The sequence below is a fragment of the Caretta caretta genome, chromosome 2, assembly GCF_965140235.1.
Source record: "Caretta caretta isolate rCarCar2 chromosome 2, rCarCar1.hap1, whole genome shotgun sequence".
Lineage (NCBI taxonomy): Eukaryota > Metazoa > Chordata > Testudines > Cheloniidae > Caretta > Caretta caretta.
Window position 1 is genome coordinate 105,865,605 of NC_134207.1, and position 22,109 is coordinate 105,887,713.

Genomic DNA, 22,109 nt, shown 5'->3' on the forward strand with positions numbered 1-22,109 from the left:
TGGGGACCCAGCCTACCCCTTAATGCCATAGCTCATGAAGCCGTACACAGGCAGCCTGGACAGTAGTCAGGAGCTGTTCAACTATAGGCTGAGCAAGTGCAGAATGGTGGTAGAATGTGCATTTGGGCGTTTAAAAGCGCACTGGCGCAGTTTACTGACTCGGTTAGACCTCAGCGAAACCAATATTCCCACTGTTATTACTGATCGCTGTGCGCTCCACAATGTCTGTGAGAGTAAGGGGGAGATGTTTATGGAGGGGTGGGATGTTGAGGCAAATCGCCTGGCCACTGATTACATGCAGCCAGACACCAGGGCAGTTAAAAGAGTACAGGAGGGCACGGTGCACATCAGAGAAGCTTTGAAAACCAGTTTAATGACTGGCCAGGCTACGGTGTGAAAGTTCTGTTTGTTTCTTCTTGATGGAAACTGCCCCCGGGTTCACTCTACTTTCCTGTAAGCTAAGCAACCTCCCCTCCCACCTTCGATCGCTGCTTGCAGAGGCAATAAAGTCATTGTTGCTTCACGTTCATGCATTCTTTATTCATTCATCACACAAATAGGGGGATAACTGCCAAGGTAGCCCAGGAGGGGTGGTGGAGGAGGGAAGGACAAGGCCACACAGCACTTAAAAAAACTTTAAAACTTATTGAATGCCAGCCTTCTGTTGCTTGGGCAATCCTCTGGGGTGGAGTGGCTTGGTGGCCGGAGGCCCCTGCACCGCATTCTTGGGCGCTTGGGTGAGGAGGCTATGGAACTTGGGGAGGAGGGCGGTTGGTTACACAGGGGCTGCAGCTGCAGTCTGTGCTCCTCCTGCCTTTCCTGCAGCTCAACCATACGCTGGAGCATACGAGTTTGATCCTCCAGCAGCCTGAGCATTGACTCCTGCCTTCTTTCATCAAGCTGACGCCACCTACCATCTTCAGCCCGCCACCTCTCCTCACGGTCATATTGTGTTTTCCTGCACTCTGAGATTGTCTGCCTCCACGAATTTTGCTGTGCTCGGTCAGTGTGGGAGGACAGCATGAGGTCAGAGAACATTTCATCGCGAGTGCGTTTTTTTCGCCTTCTAATCTTTGCTAGCCTCTGGGAAGGAGAAACATATGCAGCTGGTGGAGGGAAAAAAAAGGGAGAGTGGTAGTTAAAAAGATTTTATAGAACAATGAGTACACTCTTTCACAGTAAACCTTGCTGTTAACATTACATAGCACATGTGCTTTCATTACAAGGTCGCATTTTGCCTCTTATTGAGGGTATGCCGGTTTGGTGTGAGAGGTCACTCACGCAGGGCTGGGCAGCAGAATTCGGCTTGCACGCAGCCATGGTAAGCCACAGTCTTTTGGCTTCTTTAACCTTCATAACCTGTGGGAATGGCTTCAAACAGCAGCGCCCACATTTCCCATACGAAGTAGCCGTTGGGTTGGCCAATGTCTGCTTACTAAAACCACCCACTTTCAACCAGGTGACCATGAATGACATCACTCTCCTGAGGGTAACACAGAGAGATAAAGAACGGATGTTGTTTGAATGCCAGCAAACACCGGGACCATACGATGCCATGCTTTGTTCTGCAATGATTCCTGATTACATAGTACTGGCCTGGTGTAGTAAAGTGTCCTACCATGGAGGACAGAATAAGGCTGCCCTCCCCAGAAACCTTTTGCAAAGGGTTTGGGAGTACATCCAGGAGAGCTTTATGGAGATGTTCCTGGAGGATTTCCGCTCTATCCCCAGACACATTAACAGACTTTTCCAGTAGCTGTACTGGCTGCGAATGCCAGGGCAAATTAATCATTAAACACGCTTGCTTTTAAACCATGTATAATATTTACACTCACCAGAGGTCCCTTCTCCACCTTCAGGGTCCAGAGCCTGCCTTGGGTGGGTTCGGGGGGTACTGGCTCCAGGTCCAGGGTGATAAACAGATCCTGGCTGTTGGGGAAACCGGTTTCTCCGCTTCTTTGCTGTGAGCTATCTACAACCTCCTCCTCCTCATCTTCTTCGCCCCCCAAACCTGCTTCCATGTTGCCTCCCACTCCTGGGATGGAGTCAAAGCATGGGGTTGGGGAAGTGCTGGATTCACCCCCTAGAATGGCATGCAGCTCATCACAGAAGCAGCATGTCTGGAGCTCTGAACCGGAGCAGCCGTTTGCCTCTCTGGTTTTTTGGTAGACTTGCCTGAGCTCCTTAATTTTCACATGGTACTGCTGCGGGTCCCTGTTATAGCCTCTGTCCTTCATGCCATTGGAGATTTTTTCAAATATTTTGGCATTTCGTCTTTTCGAATGGAGTTCTGCCAGCACGGATTTGTCTCACCATACAGCAATCAGATCCCGTACCTCCCATTCGGTCCATGCTGGAGCTCTTCGGCAATTCTGGGACTACATGGTCTCCTGTGATGATGGGCTCTGCATGGTGACCTGTGCAGGTGAGCTCGCCATGCTGGCCAAACAGGAAATGAGATTCAAAAGTTCAAGGGCCTTTTCATGTATACCTGGCCAGTGCATCTGAGTTGAGAGCGCTGTCCAGAGCAGTCACAACTGAGCACTCTGGGATAGCTTCTGGAGGCCAATACTGTTGAATTGCATCTACACTACCCCAAATTCGACCTGGCAAGGCCAATTTCAGCGCTAATCCCCTCGTCGGGGATGGAGTAAAGAAATTGATTTTAAGAGCCATTTAAGACGAAAAAAAGGGCTTCGTCGTGTGGATGAGTGCAGGGTTAAATCGAGATAACGCTGCTAAATTCGACCTCAACTCCTAGTGTAGACCAGGCCTTAGGATCTGATCCTTTAACAGGCTCCATGCATGCAAAGCCCTGTGTCCACATGGAGCCAGATGCAGGATTGAGATCTTAGTCAATGCAGCTCCCACAGAAGCCAGTGAGAACTGAACTCACGTGAGAGCCTGAATCTGCCATATGCTAAGTGCCCCTATGCAGAGTACCTACAATAGCCTCTTTTTAAAAAAAGCTAGCCTTCTACTTGCACCCACAAATTGTGGGCACAAATATTTGATGGCCCAATTTATTTCTCCACAAATCTTAGACATATATATGACCACCTGCAGGGGTGAAAGTAACTTAAGGGACTTACGGTATGCAGGGCAGCCGGGGTCCTGAGCAAGGTTGGGGGGGTGGCTCTAGGGCCACAGAAAGGGTGGGGCCTTGGGCAGAAGGGGCAGGGCTGGGGCTACACTCCCCCAGCCAGCTCTTCAGCGCTGCATGGCCTGCTCCGCCTGGAGCTCCAGTGGCAATTTAAAGGGCCCAGGGCTCTAGGCCGCTGCTACCGCTACCCCGGGGCTCTGGCAGCGATTTAAAGGGCCTGGGGCTCTGGCTGCTGGTGCCGTAGCGGCGGTGGCAGCTGGGAGCACCAGGGCTCTGTGGGTGATTTAAAGTGCCGGGCCCCGGAGAAGCTGCCCGTTTTGGTCCCCATCATCAGTGGCCCTGCCGGTACGGTCGGCTGTGTACCGGCTCTTACCAACTGTGTCTACAATTGATTGTGGGTGGAAAACGAACCAGTAGGTATTTCCACTCAAAAAACAAACAAACAAACAAAAAAAAACAGTGAGCACAAAAATGGAACTAAAGTCATGCTGGAAATCAGGACTTATATACCTATGACAGAAATGGCAACTTCCAGCAGTATCCCAGACAAACCCTACAGAAGTAAGTTTAAGTATTTTAGGAGTTTACTGTATTAAAAATGCAAATGTTAATGTATTATTGTGGGACTGCATGTAACTTGTTAGGCGGGAAACATGACTAACGTAAATTTGGGGAAGCGTTATGAGCTTCAAAGGACTACTTGAAACCATGTGAACTTTTAAAATTAAGTGGGTTTCCCAGGAAATCTCAAGGGGGAGGCGCATACAAATGTTACCCCCTCAGGTTATGCAAGAGCTCAGCCTTTTGAAGCTCTGCCCTGAGGAGGGGAACTTTTGTCTGCTGATCACCTGTTACATGAGGACAAGGTCAGAGGCCCAAATGGTAGGACTGACTCTGAGATTCATAGGTGCGCTTATTCTGAGCTAATAGTTGTTATGAACTTATGGCTGCAGAACAAGCCCTAGGTGAGGCTGAAAGACTCGGGGGTGATCTCTAGTAAGCTAATTAGCATGGGTGTAAGTTCTTTTAATACTTTAATATATTTTCTCTAATGCTTTCACCTTAAGAATAACCATGCTTGCTTAGGAAAGCTGTGTGGTATTGTATAACTGTGGGCAATTACGCTTTTTATAGCCTGTGAGGAGAAAAACAAAGCAGACCTGCTTAGGCAGTTTGACTTGCTGGGGAACTCATGGTGCAGGCAGTGAATTGTGCAGCCAGGAAATAATCCCAGCCAGGAGGGAGTGAGACACATGTCTCTTCCCAAGAGAGGAGACTACTGGCGAGCCAAAGGTCTGAGAGTGGGTGCTCTCACTGGACTATAGAGGGGGAACACTGATGCAGTGGCCTTGCACTGTGACAATATATATTTTAACTTTAGAACAAGCATCTTTTCTATATTAGTCTTAGTTCCTTAAATATTACATTAAAAATATATATAATGTATTGGTTTCTTTATTTTAAACTACCAGAGGAAGAGAGATTTAAAACTAGAAAATTTTAAAGTTAGTTGGAATGTAATGTACTCCTGCATATACTGGGCCAAATTCTCCACTGGAATAACTCCAGTGATTACAGGGGAGTTGTGCCAGTGGAGAATTTGGCCCTTTATTTAGTTTAACATTTTCTATACCCCCCATCACTATAGTGCAGGGGTGGGCAAACTTTTTGGCCCGAGGGCCACGTCTGGTTATGGAAATTGTATGGCGGGCCATGAAAACTCACGAAATTGGGGGTTGGGGTGTGGGGGAGTGAGGGGTCTGGCTGGGGATGTGGGCTCTGGGGTTTTGGGGTGCAGGAGGGGGCTCCAGGTTGGGACCCAGGGGTTTGGAGGGCAGGAGGGGGATCAGGGCTGGGGCAGGGGGCTGGGGTGCAGGAGGGAGTCAGGGATGCAGGCTCTGGGCAGTGCTTACTTCAAGCAGCTCCCAGAAGCAGCGGCATGTCCCCCCGCCGGCTTCTACATGGAGGCACAGCCAGGCAGCTCTGTGCGCTGCCCTGTCTACAGGTGCCTCCCATTGGCTGCAGTTCCCAGTGAATGAGAGCTGCTGGGGCAGCTTGCAGAGCCCCTTGGCTGCCCCTACACGTAGGAGCCAGAGGCGGGACATGCCACTGCTTCTGAGAGCCACATGGAGCGGGGCAAGCCCTGGATCCCACTCCCCGATGGGAGCTCAAGGGCTGGATTAAAACATCTGGAGGGCCGTAGTTTGCCCACCCCTGCTGCAGCGTCTTGGATTTACACTCATTCCTCTTCCTCTTTCGATATCAATCACCAGTTCACACATGGGAAATGTTTTTTTCCTGCAGCAGACTTTATCGGTCAAGCAAGGATCTTACACCTTTTAGTTTGCGTGGCTTGGCTTTTGACAAGCTTGCTGTTCTGCTTATTTTCTCTAGCCTGGTCTTCTTTAGACATGACTTTGAATATAGAAAACATTCATTTTTGTCTATTTTTTGTTCCCAACAGTATTCTTAGCTTGTTTTTGCAGAGACTTCTAAATACGTGCAATGTCTTGCCTTAAAACTAAGGAACAGAAAAAGGAATAGGTCCAGGCGGTCAAAGTTGACAAAAGATATGTCAAATATATACATGAATATACATATGCAATAGCTGAGATCTGCTGAGGTGCTTGAGCTAATAGGCCACTGGTTTAGTCTGGAGAGGGATACAGGAAGGGTGTTTTCATTCAATTAGGAGTTTTCGACTTCTTGTTTCCTCTAATCACCAGAGCCCAGATTTCAGTCATTCTGTGATGTTCTTTTCTACCAGTGACTTTTTGGGAAAGTGGAAAGGAAAGATAGTATTGGGGTGGCTTTGAGGCTAGTTCATATTTTGGATATAAGCCTTAATTCATATGACTTACTACTTAATGTCTGAACACCTTAAGGGATCTATTTGAAATAACAAATTGTGGGAGGAAGCGCACAATTACAACAAGGCTATGGAGGCTATGAGCAGGCATAATGCCTTTGGGGCTTTGTGGGGAGTGTGCTCTATCATTCTACAGGTTTAGCATAGGCATGAGTCCATCCAGTCAGACTGGTGCACTGAGGAGATAACATGATTATGCCCTCCCCTGCTTCACTAGGCTTAGGCTTCTGGACAGGAGTGCTCCAGAAGTGCAGCCATCTATATCATAGCTGAGTCCATTAGCGTGAATGTGTTGAGATGGTGCAAGTAATCCCTTCCCCTAGTGCACCCCATCACTGGGCAGGGCAGCAGCATCAAGCATAAGCTCCAGCAGGATCCTTAAACTAAGTGTTCCCTCCCCTGTGTCGTATACAGGGCCCACTTCAGTAGGCACTGTCAGAGTACACGCAAACTCACACAATGGATGGGGGAAGGAGGAGGCAGCCTCCCTTCTAACCTCTAGGTCACTCATCCATGCTATGGAAGACCTAGGTTCAGTTCTCCCCTCTGCTTGATGGGGAACAGGGAGTTGAACATGAGTTTCCCATCTCTCAGGTGAGTGCCCTAACCACTGGACTATGGTTTCTTTCACTTCTCTCTCTGGCCAAGTGCATATTTAACGATTTGTCCACAGTGAACCAGCTTCAATAGGCGAGAGCTCCACATCAGACTATTCCATAGCTCAGTGGTTAGAACTGGGAAAAGCCTTAGAACTGGGAAAAGCCACATTCAGATCCTTGCTCCACATCAGGAAGGGAAGGGGGGAACATGGAACCCAGGTCTCCCACATCCAGATGAATACGCTAGTAACTGGGCTAAAAGTTACAAGGGAAGCTGTCACTACAAGCTTTTGAACTTACACAGAGCTCTTCTTCAGCCCTGGGAAACTAACTTGAAGTGTCACTGTTAAATACAAGGTTTGAAGAGATTGTTTAGCATAAGTAGGTAACGTATTTCAAGGGACAATTCAAGGTGAAGTGGACCATTAAGCTACATCTACTTGCAAATCAAAGGAGTTATGGTAGAACTGTGTGACCTGATCGCTTTTCAAATTTAGATAAGTAAAAGGGGGTTGGACCTGGGATTGGGTTTGGCCCATTATACAGTTAGGGGTCCTTTGCAAAATTCATATCTTCCTTTGTTTCAGAACACCCCCAAAAGTTCAAAGATATTTAGATTCAAGACTTTGGTTTGGACCCATCTCCACTAGTGACACATTCTGAATCCTCTTTCTTGCCCAATGATCGTAATCCACAAATCTGATTCTCAAGTGGCTCATAGACTCTGTCTTTAATTGTTTCCCCAGCTGCTTTGATGCCCTTGCATTTAATGTCAGACGAAGATGTAGCTGGGAAAAATAACAGAGTTGCAGACTACAGTGGTCATTAGGGGAAAATAATAGCTTAGAGAGCGGAGGTTGAAAAAATATAATTATGAAACTGTTCACTATTCAAGCAGAGACAACTTCCAGAGCTGATAATGTTATTTATCACTTGTATAGCACTTTAGAAATAGTAACTAATTAATCCTTGTAATGTGTCTGCAAGGTATGTCATTAAGTGTTATTGTCTCTCTGTACCAGAGTGTAGAAGAGGCATAGAGGTTAAGTGCCCATAAAAGGAATCAGTGTCAAAACTAGGATTAAAATGCAGAGATCCTAACTCCCAGTCCTGTGCTGATATCAGTAGGCCAGGTGTTTCTTTAGAGTAATGAAAAATAGTTCCAAGGGGACCCTTGACTTTTTCCACTGTGGGAAGGGGTTCTTCACACATCAGTAGGAAGCATTTACAGAATAGGTGATAAGAAAAGGAGTACTAGTGGCACCTTAGAGACTAACCAATAGGTGATGTGTACAGAAAGAAAAACGGTGGGTAAACATAATGTTATATGATAATTATACAAAAATAAGTCATTCATATATAGTGCTACAATGCTCACGATGCTTAAGAGTCCTTTCCCCTGAGGAGCTTCCAAACAAAGCACAAAATTCTACTCTCAGACTTACTCAGCCTCAGTATTTCTCAGTAGCCTCAATGGGAGATCCACACAGGCAGGAAAAGCAGAATAATGAGACTGAATACTGCCCTACAGATTTGAGATAATTTTGCCCTTAGTTAAACAATTAGAATTGAAAATAGACGATAGATTGCAAGGCCAGAAGGGACCATTGTGATCATACACAGGAGGTCAGATTATAACACAGACCATAGAACTTCCCCAAAACGATTCCTGGAGCATATCTTCTTGATAAACATTCAACATTGGTTTAAAAATTGTCATGTTGGGATGGAGAATCCACTGTGACCTTAGGTAAATTGTTCCAGACTACTCTCACCATTAAAAATTTATGCCTAATTTCCATTATGAATTTATCTAGCTTCAACTTCCAGCCACTGGATTGTGTTACACTTTTCTCTGCTAGATCAACAAGCCCATTATTAAATATTTGCTCTCCATGTAGGTACTTACAGATTGTAATCAAGTCATCCCTTACACTTCTCTGTGTTACACTAAACAGATTGAGCTCCTTGAGTCTATCTAAGGCATGTTTTCTAAAACTTTAGTAATTCTTGTGGCTCTTCTCTGAACCTTCTCCAATTTGTCAACATCCTTCTTGAATGGTGGATATCAGGGGAAGGGATGCAAGTCAACGCATGATCATATTGTCTACTGGCACCCTCACTATTAAGTAGCCCCTTACTGGTCCCACTGATTTCATTCAGACTCCTGTGCAAAGCAAGATACTACTCTCCATATGAGTAAGTGTGGCATAATCTGTTCCTTAAATTTAATTCAGAGGGTTTTTATTTATGTGAAACTTTTTCTTATAATAGCAACAGTAGATATAGAAAATGAGAGATGCAGAAAGGAAAAGCAGGCTGATTTAAATTAAATCATTTGAACACATAACTTTTGGCAATAATGAGAGTTGTCATTATGTACCTTCTTGAACAGAGGGAAAAATATGTTTCATTATGAACCCTGTACATGCTAGTTTCTGTGCACTACTGTTTTGGTATGTAATGCCCTATTTCAAGTCAAAACAGACTTCACATAGACCTCTGTGTGCAATACCTAATCACGGAAACATAGGACTTGCTATACTGCAGCAGTCTCATGGCCCATCTAGTCCGGTACTACAGTGGCCAGCACCAGACACTTCAGAAGACGGTGCAAGAAACCCCAGAGCAGGCAAACATCAGATAATCTGCACGATAAAATTCTTCTCCTAACAACTCATAATTAAAGGTTGGCTTAAACACCGAAGCTTGAAGTCTCATATCCCTTCCAATACTTTCTTTAGCATTGTTATAAATCTAGATAGTCTTATCTATATAAATGTTGATCCCTCTTTGAATATTGCTAGATTCTTGGTCTTGATAACATCCGATGGCAATGAATTCTAGTCAAAATCTGCATTGTGTGAAATTATACTTTTATCAGTTTTGAATATGCCACCTTTCAGTTTCATTGAATGCCCTTTTTTCTTATGTTATGAAACAGGGAGAATGGAAGCCTTCAATTTCATCTCCTTTTTAAAATAAATAATCACAGTCTTTTCAACCTCTCTTCACATGAATTTTTCAATATCCATAATCATTCTTGTTCCTCATCTCTGAATCCTCTCTGCCTTTATGCAATTTCTATCTAAATTCTTTTTCTATACATGCCAGCAATATTTCATAATAAAACTATTCTTTTTGCAAATGAAACAAAAGTTCCTTTTTGTTTAGAATAATTACAAATTGGAGTATATAAGACCCCCATTCTTAATTTTGCACGTTGCAGTCAGAAATCTGTTCAGATTTAACTAGCCTGTTTTTCCTGTTTTATTATCTGTTTTTATTTAATGGAGTTGCTTCACATTTATTTGCTTTGTGTTCATTTCTTCTATTTTAAGAGATGCTGACTTTTTTTTCTTGTATTTGACCATGTAGTGAAAAGATAATTTTTTAAATGTAATCGTTGTGCAAATTCTAGGACAGATATATTCAGTGGCAGTAGTTCTCTCTGGCACATAGTGACATTCAAAGACAAAGTATGAACTGAAGATAAAGGGGAAAGGGAGATTTTAACATAAAACTTTTTGTACATTTTGATTTGTGGACAGCATAAGATGAGAAGCACTGATAAATAGCATGAAACAGAGCTACAAAAAAACCAAACCCAAACCAAACCAAACTAAACAAATATACACAAGTCTTGATCTTATGAGCAATATGTTTGACTCATATGATTATCCTTTAGCCAGTTCTAAGAATGAAGGCATAACTTGTCATAAGCACTGGTTAAAATTAATGCAGGAAGAGTTCTATAGTAGTTTTATTTCCAAAGTCAGTGATCATATTAACAAACCAGCATTGGTTTGAATCAAGCATAAATACTTGTTACTTTCCCCTCCAAGACTAAATTCTGTATTAAAGAGCTTTAGTTCCATTTTTATTCATCTAAATAGATTTTCCTCCAAGCTTTCAAAGAGGAGATTTGGTTTGTGCCAAAATTATAACCTTGGAGTGAGTAACAGATGTTGGACTGAAAATAAACAGCTCTAATACTGGTAGAGTTATTGCACCTGTTTCTCCTAGCACCTGTTGTTGCTAGGAGGAAATAAAACCTTTTATCTTTGCTCTCACTAAGGAAACTAGTAGTCACAGAGCAAAAAGTACAAAACCTTTAAAAATGCAATTGTGCTTATCTTCATATGCATGTAATTTGGGAAGTACTTACAGATGTGCCCAGTTTCTTCAGCAGATGATGAAAAAAATTATCAAGCTCCTTCCCCTCTATGTAACCATTGTCTAAACACAATTAAAACATACATTATTGATCAGACATAATTATTGCTCTAACTCTAACCACAACTTACATACTATAGAACCATTTTTATGTCTATAGAAATTGTACCAAGGTGGGGCAATGTTCCCTTTATTCCTAAATAAGTCTGTTCATCCTTCCTATCTTATGACACATTGCCTAAAGTTGACAGTTGTTATATTTAATTCAAATTCTTAGCATTTTAATATTTTTAATTTTTCTTTATTATATTGCAAAGGTCTTGGCCAAAAGGAAGAAAGAAGCAGTAGTAGTAACATAGTAGACAAATGTTTTGTGCACTGAGTGCATTCTCTGCAAGGTAAGTTATTGTTTCTTCCCCCCCCCCCCCCCTTATGTGTATAAGGTCAACCCGTGGAAATTCAGGATTTCCTGGAAGGACTGATTCAGCTACTCAGTGCTGGTGGATGCTCAGCAAGTACTTGATTTTTTTTTAAAAAAAATCGTCGTTGGTGTGCAAAGAGGACATTTGTCCTGATTCTTGCTGCACGGGGCTGTTAATGCTATCGACCTGCCTGCGCGCTATCAGGGGCGCTGGCCACATCAGCCACGGCTGGCCAGCACAGAAGTACGTGGTAAGTCACCGACCTACATGAAGCCCCAGCTCAAGGTGACACAGACTCAGACACCACACTCACGTGCATCACACCGGCCCGGGGCGTGCACACCTAGGCACCACGCCCCAGCTACCTCACGAGGGAGTCCCGCAGACACAGCCACCTGCAGCCCAGGTACCGAAAGCCACCCCACGCCCAGCTCATCCGTCCTCCCAGGCCCGGGACCCCTTGCCTCGCCCGACACTCAGCGCCCCCCACCCCGCGGCTCGCTCCCTTCCCGCGCGAACCTCCCGCACCGTCGGCGTCGAAGCGCTGCCAGATGCGCAGGAAGCCGGCGGCGTCCAGCTGCTCCAGGGGGCTGCTGTCCATGGTGCTGCGGCGGGAGAGAACTTTGCCCGCCCGCGGTCCCTGCAGCGCGCCGCCGGCTCTGCCTGCCCCCCGCGACTGACGAGGGGCGGCCGGTTTTCCGAAGAGGAGCCCGCGGGAAGACACGCCCTGCGCTCCCGCGCATGGGCCCAGGTGAGAGGAAGGGCGGAGGCTGAGCCATTGGGAGGCGGGGGGAAGAGAACTCCCCACCCCACCCCCCCAAGTTAAAAATCAACCCCCCCCTCATTCTCTGGTATCTGAGAGCGGCAGGGATGCAAAGGGAGGACACCGCTAACTTCATGGGGGGCTCTTAGAAACTGCTTCCCTGTTGACCCCTGCTCTGCTCTGCTCCATACAGGGTGGCAGGGCCACTTAGAGAGCGCTGGCTGGGGGGTATCTTTTTTAGCGTCTCTCACAGTGGCTCTTCCCTAAGGGCCTGATCCCAAGCCCACCAAAGTCACCTGACTGTCCTGTTTAGGGGGATGTGTGTGGTCTGCATACACTGCACCTAGCCCTTGGAGCTGTCTGTACAGTGCTGTTGAAGTCTTGGTCTATTTTTTTTCCCGTGCCAATGCTTGTTTCCTCAGTCCTCTTGCATACAGTTTTGCAAGACTGATTTTGGTTTGCACATTTTTGTATTTTATTCAAACACTGGTAGACCTAGAAATTCAAGTACACCTAGAAGCAGGGGGAGGATTGATTTAAAACTAGAATCCTTCATGTTGGCATTGCACAGACATCCATTTACTCTGAAAAATACACGTCCATGAGGGTTTTTGGGGGGGACAGAAGGGGCTCCTTAAATTATATTTTGCATGAAAAATGTGAGTTTTAATTAAAAGAAAAATGTTCTACAAGACTCCAAAAAGTTCCCTTGAAACCAAAACTATAAAAAGAAGTTCCAGAGTATTTACTAGGATTCTCCCACTCTTCTTTGAAATTAAAGTCACATCTATGCTGAAGTGAGAGGGAGAATTGCACTGCCAAATATCAAAAATGGGTGGCTAATGTTTGACTGTTAGGGCCTGAGCAAGAGACCAGTGAAATCAATGGAAAGACTTCCACTGACTTCAATGGGCTTTGGGCCAGGCCCTTAAAGAACTCATTTGTAAGTCACAAGATTTTCAAAAGTTCTGATACCCAGCAACTCTCATCGTCTTAATTTATAAATATATTTGATTTCATTGGGAACACTGCTGGAAATCCTGCCAGTCACGTAGCTAGACGCCTAAATGCAGATTGAGGAGGCTAACTTTAGGCCCCCGCTTTTGAAAATCTTTGCGTGCATTTGTTCAGTAGAAGTTGCTGGTCACACAGGGAACACTGTACCTGCAAATTACTTGCTTTTAGAGATATCACACCTATGAATTACAAGTTTTTAATCTGTGGCCAATCGGTTAGATAAATATAACATTCAGATCCATAATGGACCTATTCTAAGCTACCAGAGCCCATTAACCTTTTAGGTAATTGAATAAAACCACTTGGTTGGTTTAAGTAGGGGAAGGAAAAAGTAGCTGCCATACAGCAGAGGCATTTAATTGACAGCATGAAAGCTGTTTATTACAACTATATCCCAGCCAGCTGACTGTGGTCTCCGCACTGTACTCTAGACAAAAGGTTTCTGACATGTTCAATGGAGTGCCTAGGCTGTAAGCAGCCTCAGCCAAAGGCCCCCACCATGAAGTGGGAGCCCCTGGAACTGGAGCATTCGGCAAAAAGACAGATAAATCAGGCAGTCTGGGGGTATCCGCACAGGTCTTCTCATCATCAGGACTGGACACTCCACCATTCTCTAACTGATCACTCCTTTGAGGAAGGCTGCCTCTGCTTCTCCCTTACATGGACGTTGAATGGGGTTCAGCCCTCTGGACCCCCAGATCTCTAGCCATCTCTGCATAGGCCCCCATGCCTCTGCACAGCCTTAGGCGCTCCTGACTCTTTCCTGCCCCTGATGGACCCATAGTTCCACCTGCCATTGTTCCTGAAATGGCTCTCTGGAGCCAATGTTCACTTACCCACTAAATTCCCTCAGGCTGATGTAGCAGAGTGGCAGTTCCCTGGGCATGCTCAATCACACTGCAGGGCTCAAACTCTGTAAGATATCTTATAAGGGGCTTCTGCAGGGTAAGGGGAATGATGCAGTGGGGGAGGCACTCCTCCTGTCCAGGCACACCTAGGCGGGATCCCTGTTCTGTCTACTCACAGAGAAGGAGCCTTAAACAAATCTCCGTAAAAGTTATTTGCTACTTATTTATTAATTGTCTTTTAAAAGCATGGCTCTTCCATAAACATTTACTAGGCGGCCGTTATCGATGGCCTAGGAGACTAAACTTGGTCTTTATAAACCCATTTTAGTTGATTTAAAGAAAATATTACCATATTTTGTAATTCTTATGGAAAGTGTCTATAGAATTTAATAGGAACAAAGCCAAGAAAGTTCGATAGAAAGTTATTAAGGTTTCAAATTACTTTAAAACCAACAGAATTTAATACAGACAAGAGATCCGTTCCATAGGGTTTCTTAACCATCCTGTAGAATTCTATAGCATATTTATAATTCTCTAGTACATTTTATAGGACAGTGCAAAGAACTTACAGAAACTTAATAGTTTTCTATAGGATTTCTCCGTAAGGGTATTTCCTAACTTCCTCTTCTGGTCCTGTAGGCAGCAGCTTGGCTCCCTAGCTGTGACATTACAGGAGAAAGAGTAGACAAGGGATGGTAAAATCTGCTTCCTGTAACTGCTGCTGTCCTTTCAAAACCTCCCAGAGCCCCAACAAATCAGGTCCAGGCTTAGAAGGGGAAGGAGGCAAGAGTGATCCACTTGATTCCTTAACCATATGGTCAACTGTTTTCTAACTCCATAGTCATTTGAACCTTGGCACAGTCTGTACAGTTTGGGGATGGATGGCACTCACTCTTCAGCAACATCCACCTACCCACCCTAGAGTATTATCAGTGATCTGCCTGTGGAGGAGAAAGAACATGGGCTCCCCCACCCCTTCCACGTCAGCACAGACAATGTTAATATAGGAAAAACAACATAGTGTAGGGTAAGCTCCCTTTCCCAGTCCCCACAGCTTAGCTTGGCTCAGAGATTCAGGACTGCAATTATTCCCGCCATCTCTTAAGTCTCCTCTGTGTTGCCAGGATGCTATGTTAAATGTAGGAGTAGGACTCAATTAAAAGAACATCTTTTCTTGTTGTTTTCAGTGTTATCCAATAGCTTTATCAGTTCCCACACCCCAGTTATCTGATCATAACATCAATGCATCACAGCTGTTCATTGCCCCTCTCCTCCAACTTCTGAAAAATTACCTTTCTTTAGCTGTGCTCGAGGGCCCCATCCAGGATGCCAGCTGGGTGGAGACCATGAAAATAACAAGCTGGGATCTGCCAGAATAAGTCTCCTGCTGAGGGTAAGAAATGAGAGGGAGAGATTATGACTTTTTTCCCGATTTCATAGCCCTCCTGAGACCTAGCTCAGGAACTGCATGGTCAGTGCTACCTGTGAGCCTTGCCTTCCATCCCTGCTTGACCATCTGTTCTACCTCCCACCCCCACAAAGTCTAACCCCTCCACCTCGGGGCTGGTCCCCTCCCACCACCTCAGAACCATGCTTAGCCTCGGTTGACTGGTCCAGCCCACTCCTGAGCAGTCTGCCTGCCCCTATTCCCATTGTCAAAACTTCGATCCACACACCTGTCCATTGGTCTCACTTTTATCTGAGATTTCAGCCTCTCTACTCAATCGGGCCAGCCATATTTTCAGGCCCTCCAGTGTGTGCAGCTGCTGGAGAGGGAAATCTGGTGGGTTGGCTGTCATGGAGAGAGAAGGAAGTGGGGTGGAGGCTGGCCAGGTTCATTGTACCTCAAATTAAAGAACTGGGAACATGCCACAACACAGTAGTGGAGAGAGATGCCGTTATTCCAACCAGTCCCATCTGGAGGGAGAGGGAGAAGGAGCTGCAGCTGGGCACAGCTTCTAGCAAGTATGATGAAGATTTGCTGCTTCGGACCCCATCTTTCCTCCCACTCCCCAGGCACCCTGGTGTTTGATCATTAAGAAAGAGAGGGTGGGTGGTAATTTGGCATATGCACACACACCATCCCCAGGGCCTGTGCTGGCTCTGTGTATAGGTGGCTGACGTGGTGCGCCATTTTTTCTTCTGTCTCTCGCTGCACAGGCCCTTCCTGATCTCAGCTCTGGCTGTACCCCGGCTCTTTTACTCCATGCAGTCTAGCTTCAGCATGGAGGAACCGCTGCCATCGCAACAGCATGCATGAAGTTGCTCTCCTGGGAGGAGCGCACCCTTGCATTTGTTACACCTTCCATATCTGCTGACTCAGCTGGTTAGTCTATACAACCTCCCCCTAAAATATTGTCCATAAAAACTGAAAAACACAATGAAGGCTCTAGGAATATCTGAGGCTGCACCTCAAAGAAACTAATTCAAGAGAAACTAACTAAAATTGAATGGACCCATAATCCTTAAAAGCACAAACAAATCCTAATATACTGTGTAGTGTCGTCAGGAGATAATTTTGTTGGCCTTGTATTTGGCTTGCGCTGTGAAAGAGCTTGGCAGTTTAAGGGCCTGATCCAAAGCCCATTGGAGTTTTTTCACTAACTTTCAATGAGCTTTGCTTCAATCCCTTGGTTCAATTCACAGTGTGAAAGCTTTCACATCACAAACCACACCACCACCACAACTGGACCTATTTGGCAGCCTCATCCCAAAGGGTATGAATGAGTACTCAATATGAACTAACCTCTCTCTCATGGAGATCGTCCCTCTGGGTCAGAGCTCAGGCCCATTGGCAGGGCAGTATGAGGATGCTGCCACTCACTCTGCTGTGCCTGTTCAGTGGTAAATACGGGATACCAGTCTCCAGAGCTGTCAAACAGAAGCACTAAAGTAACAAATACACATACAAAGAATCATCATTTGGACAACCTGCACTCCAGACACAATCTTACGTACGCACCCAAAGGTGACAAAGACACCCCAGGAAGGTTGAGAGGGTAAAGGGAAGGCACACAAGAGATTTGGGAAAATATCCCACAGCAATTTCTTAATATCTCTAATATCATGGAAGACCACATGAATGTCATTAAAAAAAACCAAGTACTAAAGATGCTGAACAATGTATAGTGAAATAGACTATAAAACTGTGCCATCCATTTAAGGTGTAATTGTAAAATGATTAATCCTTTTGATATAGGCTACTCAATAAGGAATGGAGTTGGAGGCCTGAGGTATTTCTTTGGGGCCAGATTCAGATAATCTTTCTCTTGATGAGTAGCTACTTATTACCTGAGGAGTCTCATTGATGTCAATGGGGAGGGGAGTACTTGTGGAGTAAGTTACTACTTGCTGCAAGGAAGGATCTCAGAATATGGCTCTTAATTTATAGCACTATTAAACATGTATTCAAACAGGTATGCAGTAAGGCCCAAATGCTCTTCTTACCACTCTGCCAGAATAATGCTGGTGGGCACCAGGGAATTCAACATTGCCCCATTGAAAAATCTTCCCCGTAATCAATGGAGTGGACTTTGTGTCCTTATTTGTGGGGAAGGGAAGCAGCTGAAGGGTCAGAGGGTGTGTATAGGAGCAGATCTGCCAGCTGTCCCCTGGTCCCAGCCCCAAAGAGCCTTAGCATTCAGGAGTGGGGGACCTTTTACATAGGCTTTTAACATCCTGCCCTAAAACTTACACAGCAGAACATCAGTGGTTCTAAAGTGTATGGAGTTATATGGACCAAAATAGAGGGACTCCCAACAAGTTGCCTTATTTCTGCAGGGTGCTCTTCAGAATACAGTATTTTTGAGGAATAAATTGAAATGTGGGTTTACCACCACCAGACTTAAAACAACTCGAGTACATCTGCCGTATATTCGGTTTTTTTAATAAAGCAGGTTTTTCTTGGAGTGGTTGTTTCTATGTGCAAAGCACTTCAGGTTGTGCATTCACTTCATGTACTCAGGACCAGAGAACCTCTTTAGTAGTGTCTGTGTGGTCCGCACACGTGCCCTTGCCTTGCCCTGCCCTGAGGGAATAAAAGGAGCTGCTGGACAACCATGGTCAGCTTCAGTGCTTGTGTTGACTTCCTCAGCTTCTCTCTGTAAATAGTTTTAAAACATTTTATAGGTGGCTTTAGGGATTTGGTTCCTATCAGTCAAACTATCCATCTACTTGTGATTTACCATATGCCTCAATGTAGCTGGGAAGATGCAGCATAGCACTCGCTTGACACGTGTAAGTCTCTTGCCTTTAACCTGCAAAGAATGAAATCATTTCAGAAGTTCCCTTGGCTCTGTCTCATTCATGGAACATACAAAAGGAGAGGCCATCTCCTCACAGAGGCTATTGAAATGCATCTCAGTGTGCATCCTACTTCTGCTACAAGGTGAACAATGTCTCTTTGATAGCCACGTGAGAATGCAGTCAACTTTTGCTCAGGCAGCATGGGTAGCTTCCCTTAGAGAAGTCCCTATTACTGACATCTGCAGAGCGGCAACTTGGAGTTCCTTACATACCTATACTAGATACTATGCACTATTGCAAGCAGCTGCTTCTGATGCCTCTCTAAGCAGGACAGTTCCGCAATCTGTTGTGTCATAGGACTCCAGGCGCCTGCTTCCTTCAAGAAACACCACTCATGAGACAACTGACAGGCACAACCCAGGGACAATTGCTCCTCAAAGAACGAAAGGTTATTCACCTTGTAGTAAAGTGAGTTCTTCAAGATGTGTTGCCCCTGTATGTCCACTACCCATTCTCCTTTCCCCACTGCCTGGTTTCCCCTTGCTGGGAACTGCAGTAGAGAAGGAATTTAGATAGTGGCAGTCTGGCAGCCCCTTTCCCCCCACCTCAGTGGGGAGCACAAGGAGAGTGGGGTTCTAGACAGACACTGCTAAGGAAAATTCTCTGGTCTGGGCTGCATGCGCACCCTGAAGTACACTACACATAGGGACAACACATCTTAAAGAGCTCCACTCACTGTAAGGTGAGTAACCCATCCTTTTTGTTTTACATTTATTTTAGACATTACCTAAAGCCATAGGATTAAAGATTTGCAGCATCTGAAACAAAACTGGGATTATTTTAAGATTAAAATATCGCTCCTATAAACCTTTTTTGTGTGGTGCCATAATCTTATAACAAAAGTCATGTCCTGTCTGTGGATTACATCCTAGATGTAGTGATAAAGGATTTCAAAACAGTTGTTACTAAAACTAAGCCCAAATGACTTGAAATAACTATATTTTGTCCCATTGCATCATACTGATATATTTCTAATATTTTGAAATCTACACCTTTTTTTATCCTTTTTTATTCAGAAATAGATGGAAAGATAATATAATAATATTTAGCAGTATGAGATTTTTCCATTAAGTCTTCATGAGGGCAGATTGTTAGTTCAGATGTTTCTTTTATTGGTTTATTTTGAAATTATAGCAATTAAACTTCAAATCACAAAGAGCCTTTTTGGTTCTTACGAAGTTCTGGGATCTATTCTCATTCTGACCATATTGAGCAAAAGTATTTTTGTGTAACCACAATTATCATTAACTTTGGAATAACACTGCAAAAATATATGGCAATATCTGTTTTACTCAGAACTGTGAATATAAATTAATTATAAATTAAGAAAATTAATCACCAGGGGTAATGAAACAATTAACTAAGGTGACAGCCTCCTGACAGGTTTCAGAGTAGCAGCCATGTTAGTCTGTATTCGCAAAAAGAAAAGGAGTACTTGTGGCACCTTAGAGACTAACAAATTTATTTGAGCATAAGCTTTTGTGAGCTATAGACTGTAGCTCACGAAAGCTTATGCTCAAATAAATTTGTTAGTCTCCAAGGTGCCACAAGTACTTCTTTTCTTGTAGCTTCCTCTGAATTGCCTATCTTGTTTTGTAGTCAAAACTGTAAACTCTCCATAACAGACTCTCTTGACCTAGAGTGATTATACGCTGCTGAGCACTGTTGGTAATAATAATTCTTTTCAACTGTAGTCATAACCCTCTCTAGAAAATTCACACAAGCAAATGTTTTGTTTGCAATCAAGTTTGCAAGAAGAGAAAGTTCCTCAAATACACAGAGACTTCAGCAGGGGTTGGCTCAGGCCCCATACAAATGTTATTGCATGAGTAATTATGTTGGAAGTGTTTGCCTAGCTGTCTTGAAATCTCTTTGTGGGTATGGGACTCTTCCAGTCAGGGAACAGAAGCAATACCATGTAACTCACAAGGTGACCAGTCACAAAGCGCAGTAGTGAATTACCAATAGCAAATTGTCAGAGTAATAATTACAGTAAATAATTTGCGAGCAACCCATAGGCTAAAATGTGTCTATTTAAAGGATTCATCCAGTAATTGCAGATGAGAAAATGTGAGTAAAAATCCAGGTCTGTTTGTTGATAATTTTCAAACAGAACAAGGAGCTACATTTAAATAAATTGTTATTGGGCAATAGGATCCCCAGCTAACTATCAGCTTCATATTTTTGTGTCTCCAGAAGGAGAATTAGGGCCATCTTCAGCACATAGATTTGAGGTCAGAATTTGGCTCTCTGCTTTGCACAGAGTATCTGAAAGAGAGTAAAAGTTGCAGATGTATGAATGAGATTAGCTTCCCAAAACAAATAATTTCAGCAGGTACCCTGAGTCTTGCAGTGGTTAAAAACAATAATGATGATGCTAGCGTTGGTACCTCTCAGCATAGTTGATTTTGCCTCCCTAATGAGCGTGCAATGATTGTTGGTAATTTTTGTCAAGTACAGGTCTACCTGCTTTGTGTGTATTAATACTGTAAGGAGCATGAGTTTCAATTCCCAGCACTAATCACCTCACATCGTATGATTTAAATTAGAGCAGTCAGAAGTGTTTATGGCAAATGAGCTGTTCCAAGCAGCTGGAGTTAGAGATGGTATGAACAAAGCATTGCAGCCTGGTAAGGGGTCTTCGAGAGTTTCAGAAAAGTGAATGCTGGAGAAGCAGATAAAAGATATACTGAAGGGGGAACTAAATCAAAACAACAGATTAAATATACCCCCCATGAAAATCAATTTGGAGATAAAGTTCTATCCTGAAAAAAGATGCTCTCTCTCCCCCTGCACCACCACCAAAAATCTAAGATGGACACAAGCTTCCTATTTGCAGTCCTTGAGTCCCACCCTGAGTCCTGTTGTCCCCCTCCAGCACAGCTCCCAGTAACACAATGCTAGGGTGGGCATTTTTTGTTTGTTTAAATGTACTATATTGAAGGTAGACATCCAGGTGCTTGGGGATGGTGACCAATAGAAACCTCTAAATCATGTGGATATAAGGATGGAATGGAAGGGGTGATGGGTTAATTAGTTAAAGAAATGATGATCCAATTTTGACTGTAGCCACAACTTGAGTTCCAGCAAAAGATCACCCACATATCACATACAGCCACCAGCATTTCCTGACATCAATCTTCATCCGCTCCACTAGGCTTTTGGACCTTCCATCCATTGGATTGTGTTATACCTTTCTCTGCTAGATTAAAAAACCCTTTATTAAATATTTGTTCCCTAAGTAGACACTTACAGCCTATAATCAAGGCAGCCCTTAACCTTCTCTTTGGTAAGCTAAATAAATTGAGCTTTTTGATTCTAACACTATAAGGCATGTTTTCTAATCCTTTAATCTTTCTCATGGTTCTTTTCTGAACCCTCTCCAATTTATCAACAACCTTCTTGAATTGTGGGCATTAGTACTGGACACAGTATTCCAGCAGTGGTCGCACCAGTGCCAAATATGAGGTACAATAATGTCTCTATTTCTACTTGTGATTCCCCTGTTTATGCATCCCAGGATCACATTAGCTCTTTTGGCCACAGCATCACACTGGGAGCTCACATTCAACTCTTTAGGTTAAAGTATTGGCGATCTCCCTTCCCTCTCATTGGCTTGTGGTTAGCAGCAACCCCCTCTCTTCCTGGTTAGTGTGGGGAGGACTCACCAAGCAGGGGAACCTGCAGAGAGAGAGAGAGGGCAGGAGGAGGAGCTGGTCTCTGACTGAGGAGTTTCTGGGACTTCCAGTCTTGTACCTGAACCGTGAGCAGCACCCGATGAGGAAGTATAGGCAGCCCCACTGAGAGTCTCCTAAATCACCTCCTTTTCTATATTGAAAAATCTGTCCCCCTATCACCAACCATCTATGGTGGGGGAGGAGTTCCCTCCCATCACCACCAGCTCCCCCTCCCCTGGTTAATTTCTGCCCAGGTTCTTGAACTTTTTGCTGTTACACTTAGACAACTTGCAAAGCTGCACAAAGTTGTGGGCAGTTGAGGGAGCAAAA

General features: G+C 44.3%; 1 protein-coding gene across 2 annotated transcripts in view; it reads right to left on the reverse strand.

The window, feature by feature from the left end:
• SCGN (secretagogin, EF-hand calcium binding protein) overlaps positions 1-11,888 on the reverse strand; it is a 54,069-nt gene extending 42,181 nt beyond the window's left edge. The window contains exons 1-2 of one of the 2 annotated variants that reach the window (XM_048840052.2): positions 11,689-11,888; positions 10,740-10,810 (exon numbers count right to left, since the gene is read on the reverse strand). In XM_048840052.2, the coding sequence (XP_048696009.1) occupies positions 10,740-10,810; positions 11,689-11,770 (153 nt within the window). In that variant the 5' untranslated portion in view covers positions 11,771-11,888. The remainder of the gene's footprint in view (positions 1-10,739; positions 10,811-11,688) is intronic. The other variant, XM_048840053.1, reaches the window with a different exon arrangement.
• Positions 11,889-22,109: the final 10,221 nt, after the last annotated feature.